The sequence below is a fragment of the Xenopus laevis genome, chromosome 2S, assembly GCF_017654675.1.
Source record: "Xenopus laevis strain J_2021 chromosome 2S, Xenopus_laevis_v10.1, whole genome shotgun sequence".
NCBI lineage: Eukaryota > Metazoa > Chordata > Amphibia > Anura > Pipidae > Xenopus > Xenopus laevis.
Genome location: NC_054374.1, coordinates 135,812,781 through 135,820,289, shown reverse-complemented (window position 1 = coordinate 135,820,289; position 7,509 = coordinate 135,812,781). Strand labels below are relative to the sequence as shown.

Here is a 7,509-nt window from a genome sequence, read left to right as displayed (position 1 = left end):
CTATTTAACTTTTTTCCTTTGTATATATGTGGTGCATAATGAGGATTTTCGGTATTTACAAAACAATACAACATCAACATGGACAAACAACTGCTCTATAAATGCCGAGCAACCACCACACAGCAATGTGACTTTCATTTTTGCTTATATTATTGACAGTGAGATTGTTGCCGTGTGATCCCGCTTCCCTCAGTCAATTTTCCGTCTAAGAATTATGGGATTGGCCACCATAAATCAAATTTATAACTTTACTTAAGGGTTATATAGATTGATGTAAGTCAAGTGTATAATCAAGATTTGAAGTTATAAGAATTCCAGTGGCCAGAACTAAGAGTGGGCAGAAGTTGGAGAGAGAATTATCAGTGGGTAGGGTTGCCACCTATTGTCTTAAGGTGGCCATAGATGTTTAGATTTTTCTAAGAACTTTTCGTTATCATAGGACCAAGTTTATCCTGAAACGATCATTTAAATTTGCGATTTCTCCATCAACTTAACAACCTTTTCAAGTGATATTGTCTAGTTGAAGCCTGGAAAGCTGAGGTAGCTGCCTGCTTGGCCCAACAATCGGACAACGGATACATTTAATTTTTCAATTAAAATTTGCTAACCGTACCAATCGATTTTCTGACCGATGTCGGACAAAAAATCATTAGCTGCATCATTGTTGGACAGCGCTAAAATTGGCAGTTAAAGAGAGAAAAATGTTATCTATGGCCATCTTTAGGCAATGCCAGCTGGAAGGGTAAAAGGGGCTGGACAATGATGTAAGAGGAAAGAGCAGGAGTGGAGAAGCTGTAATGTAGAGGGGTGGGCCAGGAGGAGATTGGGTGAGTAGGCAAAATTACAGAGGTGTTGGGGGATAGAGGGGAAGGGGGCAGAGAAAACTAGGGTGGGTTTGGGGCATAATGATTACAAATTTACAGGTCATGGCCAGTATTTTAAAAGCTTGCCAAGTGAAATACCAGGCAGAAGGCAACCCAGCATGGGGGGTGATGGTGTATTGGGGGAGCAGACTGAGCTTATGGTGAGAGGTGACAAGAAAGTGTTAGAGTGACCAAGTAGCATCGCTAGTGATGGGTGAATTTATTCGCCAGGCATGGAAAAATTTGCTGCAACAAAAAAAACTGTTGCAGACATAAAAATTGTTGTGCGTCAAAATTTTTCGGACACCCATTGACTTTAATGCATTTACACAAAAGAGTCACGCATAAAGAAATTGTCGCTCATATCTAAATTGTCGCGCATCAAAATTATTTTGACGCCCATTAACTTCAATGCATTTAGCAAATTTTTTGCTGTTTTGAGGATTTCTCTGTGAAGCGAAACGGGACAGATTCACCCATCACTAGTCATTTAAAAAGTCTGTAAATTAAAGTATAAGTAAACCTTTAAAACAAGTGAATGTAAAATAGATGAGGGTGCTGAGGTATCTGCCTGTTTGGCCCAACAATTGGACAATGAATACATTTAATTTTTCAATTACAATTTTCTAATGGTATCAATCAATTTTCTGACTGGTCGGCCGAAAGAGGCTGCTCTGATGTTCTTCTGCTTAGGAAAGATTTGAGAAAGGTTTCAATTTTTTTTCCTAAACAGAAGAACATCAGAGCAGCCTCTTTCTTTCTCCTGACAACTTCCTTGACTACTTAGTGGTCAGACTGGTCAGAAACTGTCCAGCAGGTGACACTGTTGTAACAAAGTTCATTCATATTAACAGTACATGTATCCTTTAAAATCTGGGAATAAAAACAAAATAATGAATGTAAATTACAAAAGTGCTTAGAATAGCACTCTCATCAATTTTACATTCACTTGTTTTAAACGTTTACTTTAAGGGCGATGGTGGAGATAAATCATTAATGTCTCCCTAGGCACCTATAGGGTGAATACATCTTCTAGAAGTTAAAAACGTTATACGCAGTCGCCAAATAGATCAAACCTTAGAATTTTATGGCATTTATGACCCTTTAACGTGAGTTCAGAAAAGATTATTATCTTTAACCCTTTAAGCTGAGCAAGAATGTACAATTTTCTAACGACATTCAGGAGTGAAGGGTAAAACCCCTTTATGTGGCAGAGAATTCCAGGGGGTTCAAGATTAAACAAGATCTTTTATCTAGACCAGATGTTGGCAAATATGGAAGATAAAACACATTTTTCTAAGGCTCTATAATTTTGAAAAGGAAAATGCAATGTTGTCATATTCTGACACTTTGATTAGTTATTGAGCTGATAAAATTTGCGACTGTGAATGGGCAGAGGGAAGAGAGAACAGGAGGGGAACGCAGCCTTGATCCCTGGGGAGGAAAAGATTGTTTTTGATCTGGAGGTCCCCGTGAGCTTGGGATTTAGGCAGCTGTTTTCTTTGATTTACACTTTAGCTCCTCACGCTTTGCTAGTCATCACACCTGACAGAGCTACAATATGTGATGTGGGAGAACTTAAGGGGGTACAAAGTTATTTTTTTCCCTCTACTATAATCATTTCAAAGATGTTTTTGATGAGTACTGTGGCTGTAGTTGATGGGGATAAGCAGTGGTCATTTTGCTCCTTAAAGGAATAATAACCCTCCTAAAATTAAATAGGGCCCTGCACTTTTAGATATCATTTACTCCCAGCAAGCACCTGGGCACCTTGCTGAAGTCCTGGTTACTTGAGTAGGAACCTCTACTGGTCTGGCATAGGAATGTGCCATAGTGGGGCAGTGGCTGTCTATATATACAATCCTAGAAAAAAAAAACCACAGCCAAAAAAATATTCAATTTACATGGTTTTGCTTATTAACAGGACTGGCAACAGGCAAAAATACACAACCCTCATTCTGCAGAAAAGAGACATACCCCTATATGTAACATAAGGCACTAAGTTTGCCCAGGAGCAGTAACCCTACTCATTATAAAACCCTACATACTAATTGATTGCTATGGGTTACTGCCTCTGGGCAAACATAGTGCCTTTTATTACATAACTCCAATAAAGTCACCGATTTAAATAAGTGAGTTTAAGGCATATGCATCTAACGCTTTTCACCATGCAGCCTATAACTACAGGATGTTTATATTTGCTTTAGCTTTCCCTTTAACACAGCTAACACCTGGCAGAGCCTGCGCATTACAAAGATCTACCTGGTAAGATTGATAGCTCATGATCAGTGATTGGGGGGGTGTTCCTTGATTCTTTCTATGTCTTACAACCAAACAAATGGAAGGGAACCCTTTTAAGGGGAAACAAAACTATCCTTTAAGAAGACATGCAAATATGTAGGGCAGGCTCCTAGTGTAGTGGTTAGATAACAGTCTTTATCAGGGCCTACACCTATATCCTAAAGAGAGATACAGCAGTAACGGGGACATTAAAGGTGGCCATAGACGTAACAATTACAATCTTTCTTGGAAAAGATCTTTCCATCGTTCATTTCAATACACACGTATAGAGCTGAATCGTCAGATATACAGGTAGAAACAATAGAATTCTACCTGTATCTGACGATTCAGCAGTAACAATGGCCAATTTTTGGGTGCCTTCAAAGGCACCCGATCGAAATTTTCCATCCAGCCCGATCGACGAGCCGAACGATATCCAAGTCTTCTGCCGATATCGGTCAGCTCTTTTCCCACCATACACGCACCCAATATCGTACAAAAATTCATTTTGTACGATATTATCTGTGCGTCTATGGCCACCTTAATCCTTTATTATTACCTCCAACAGCATATGTGTAGCCTCCAGCAATTCCAGGAATTTCATTACAAGTGCCGGATAAGCCATAATCTAATCATCGCACATATACTGTACATACATAAAATCACAAGGGTTGGGTCTAATTAAACCAACACCATTAAAAAGCTATGGACAAACCAAAGCTCAAATGTTTTCTTCTGTCAATATTATATGTGCATCACTAACCATTTCAAAGCTGCTCCTAAATTCTTTTCCCCACCCCATGTGGAAGCTGATAGCCATAGGAAAGTGAAAATTTACTTTCATATCATTACATTTCATTCAGAACAAATCTTAATAAGCATCAATAATACAGCAAAATAAAAGTCAATTTTGTGTACATAGTGATTCTGTATACAAGACCCCTTGCTGAAAACTGGTTTTAAGTTGTCCTCATATTGTTTTTGGTGGTTGTGGGGAGATTTTCCCCATAGTGCAAATGAACAAAAACAGAATCCGTAAGACTTCGGTATTAGTGGTCATGAGGAGTATGTAGGATACAAGGAAAGTTCCTAGTGTGCAAGGCACAAACAGTCAATGTCTGAGATCCTAGTTTTAAACAGAGTGGTCAGCAGAGGAGGATATCCGCTGGGGTATAAATTGCAAGGTTCTTCTACCGCTCTATTGGTAGGAGGTCACACCAGTTTCTATTGACTTCTTCAAAATGCTGTTGATGATGCAGGATTTCTCAGCTTGGCATTGAGCATTTTGCCCTAATAACATTCTTAACTTATGGATAACATGCTTAACTCATGGGATAACATGCTTAACTCATGGATATCCATCAGATCTTGACATTAAAGCGTCAACTATCAAGTAGGGGTTCTTCAAAGGATGAAACACATTTATGGTCGTCTCTGGAATGGCAATTTTGTAACTGTTGGTTAAAGGTTAATTTGTATATGTGAACAATATACATAGTCTTCTGTTTGCTTATCCCACAACCGCCTAATCCAGCTCTCGCCTGAGCAATATCTTTGGTCAAGCATATTCAATGTCTCAGTTCTTCTTAGGCAAAGTCATCGAGACTTTAATCATGGACTCACATAAATGGGACAGTATCATTATTGTAAGGAAATAATGACGCAAACTGCCCCACGGTTGCAGGGCTGAAGTAATACAACCATACCAGCACCTATCTTCTGTCCCATCATAAACTCATGGGTTCATCTTCCTCCATTGGCTCTTCCTGAGGCCTGTGTCAAGGGAAAACAAATGGTATTTAGTATGTTTATAACCTACCAAGATAAAAACAAATTACTATTTAAAGTTTTAAAAGAGTTGTTCATGTACTTGTCATACGATGAACTATGACTGATGTGGGGATATTTGGGGATACGTGGGTGAAGGCATTGCTCTGTGAAAGCCCCATCTCCTACCCATTGGAGGAGATACTGCATACTATAATATGTTTCTGCAACAGAACCTGTGATTTGTGGGATCAAATGCCTTTATGTATCTAAGTGACTCCTGTACTCACTTCCTGAAATAAAGGTATGGGATTATATCCAATTACCGGTAGGCTTTTGGAGCATTTTGGATAACAAGTTTTCACCAAACAGATCCCATACCTTTAATCAGATTCTAAACCACAAAAACAAAGAGAAAATAACCACCACCAGTACATGACTTGTGTTGCAGTGCTTGATGTAAGTGATTGGTATTGCAGTAAGGTTGATCTAGGATTGAGGATTAAATGATTTGCAGGACTCCAGTACATGCGCTAACTGTAGAAGAATCAAGGCTATTAGTTGAACATTTTCCCCAAATGATGGAAAGTGGGAAACCCTTGAGGTAGCCAGCTTTGATCTGGACCTTATACGTTTCTTGAAATTATGGACACAATTATTTACCTGTTCCCAGCTACTGTAATGGATCCCTTCCCCACTGACAAGGAGGCTAAAGCTGTCACTGTGTCCACCTCGTCCCGATCATGTTTCTGGGCTTCCAGAAGGGTATATTGCACCTTGGAGGCAAATTGTTTGACTGATGTCCAGTATTTACCTGCAACAAAGATCCTGTCAGTAAAATATGTCCACTTGCCTGTGGGTCAAGTGTTACCAGGACCACTCTAACTACATGAGGAATGGGACACTCAGCCAATGCAAATAGTGTAGAAAATAAATCATTTTTATCCTCTTTTATTTCTATAGCACTGACGGGATTGTATTTTATACCAGCCAGGGTCGCTCCTGGTGAGAACCTTGCCTCAGATGGTAGCGAGCAGCCAGTTACAAGGACTGCAATAAGCCGCTTCTTGTACTAATTTCCAGGGTTTTAACCCACAAATTTGGCTCATAAAGTGCAGAGAGCACTATTGCGATCATTGTACTAGAGATGCTGCACCCCTTTGACCCACTCCGATGCTAATTTTTAATTAGCCCCGGAATCACCCATGCCACTAGCATAAACACAAGTGCTAACAAATGGACAGTCCATAATGGTTGGCACCTGGTTGGACTGAGAAATGAACTATTGAATTTTTTCTATGCACAATTGGTTCATGTGAATTAAGGGGATGGGTTCTGGTGTGGTGCACTCCCACTCAGGTGGGGTTAAATAGCTTGTACAATGTATCACCAGACAGGCTTGAGAAAGGGTGAGAGTGAGCCCAAAACGTTGCCTGGTTGTCTTACCTAATAAATTAAAATTTTCACTTTTGCAACTACTAGGTGCTGCAGCGGAATTTTTTTCCCATAATGGTTGGCACCTTGGCTAAAATGTTTTTTGTGCATAAGCCTAATAAAAAAAATAAAATGGGTAGAATGCTATGAATAGTTTGGCTGAGTTACCCTATCATATGTTACAAGGGATTTCCAATATCAGCTCTCTGGCTGCTCAAGCAATACTAGAGGGCACAAAAATTGGGCAAAGCATGTTGCACTTTGCATCCTGACAGATCAACTTAGAAAGCACCATTGGGCGCAGACGAAATGGGTCATGCAGCCAGAAAGGGCAGAGCTGCCAGCCACCCAACCTAAAAGTATGAGGAGCAATGACTGACTGTATTTCAGTCCCATTTCCAGCAGTATGAAAGAATATAAAACAACCACAACATCCAGATAATCCGTGCCTCCAGGAGTGACCACTGTGAAGAGTGAGTGTGTGTATGTGTGTGGTGTTTCGAGGGGGAGTGGTTCCATTCTTGTCGGTCCCTGCTGTATGCTTTCAGGGAACCATGGCCAAATTGGCTACCCTAGGCATATTTTAGAGACAATGCTATAGCTGCTGAATTCTCATTAGTTTCTGGTATTAATTGAAATGGATCTTGCAACATTTGTGACTGATTTATCTCTCTCTCACACACACAGAGACTTGTGACAAGTTCTTTGAAGTTATGTCTTCCAGACTTGAGCTGCAGAAGGAACGTCCTTTTGTGCATCCCAGCTGGATGGGTTTGACACGCATTATACTACACTCCGCCCTGTTTGGCAGTTTCAGCTGATACAGGGCCTTTGTCTTCCAAAAAATCAAGCCTATATCCTCCGAAAATACCCCGAAAATAATTAAGACTTACTTTGGACATGTATGACAGTTTCCAGCGAACGCACAGCATTTTGGTTGGGCCTCTGCCTTAAAGTCTCTTCAGGGAGGGGATCCAGCTGGAAGAAAAGAGGACATCATTATGGGAATAAACACCATTTTTCTCAACTGCAAATAGGAAGAGGAACAAAAACCCTAACACCAACACCTTTCTATATGGGACATTGTGATTAAAAAATTGAATAATGCTCAAAATACTCTTATTTCCATACACGCAAATGCATTGGGCACACCACTTTCTTTTCC

General features: G+C 40.0%; 1 protein-coding gene across 5 annotated transcripts in view; it reads right to left on the bottom strand.

Annotated features, from left to right (window-relative positions):
- Window positions 1-3,824: 3,824 nt before the first annotated feature.
- The window catches only part of hdac7.S (histone deacetylase 7 S homeolog), a 204,007-nt gene continuing 200,322 nt past the window's right edge, over window positions 3,825-7,509 (bottom strand). For all 5 annotated transcript variants that reach the window (XM_018250116.2, XM_018250114.2, XM_018250112.2 and 2 more), the window contains 3 exons: window positions 7,238-7,322; window positions 5,574-5,724; window positions 3,825-4,916 (listed from right to left, as the gene is read on the bottom strand). In XM_018250116.2, the coding sequence (XP_018105605.1) occupies window positions 4,871-4,916; window positions 5,574-5,724; window positions 7,238-7,322 (282 nt within the window). In that variant the 3' untranslated portion in view covers window positions 3,825-4,870. The remainder of the gene's footprint in view (window positions 4,917-5,573; window positions 5,725-7,237; window positions 7,323-7,509) is intronic.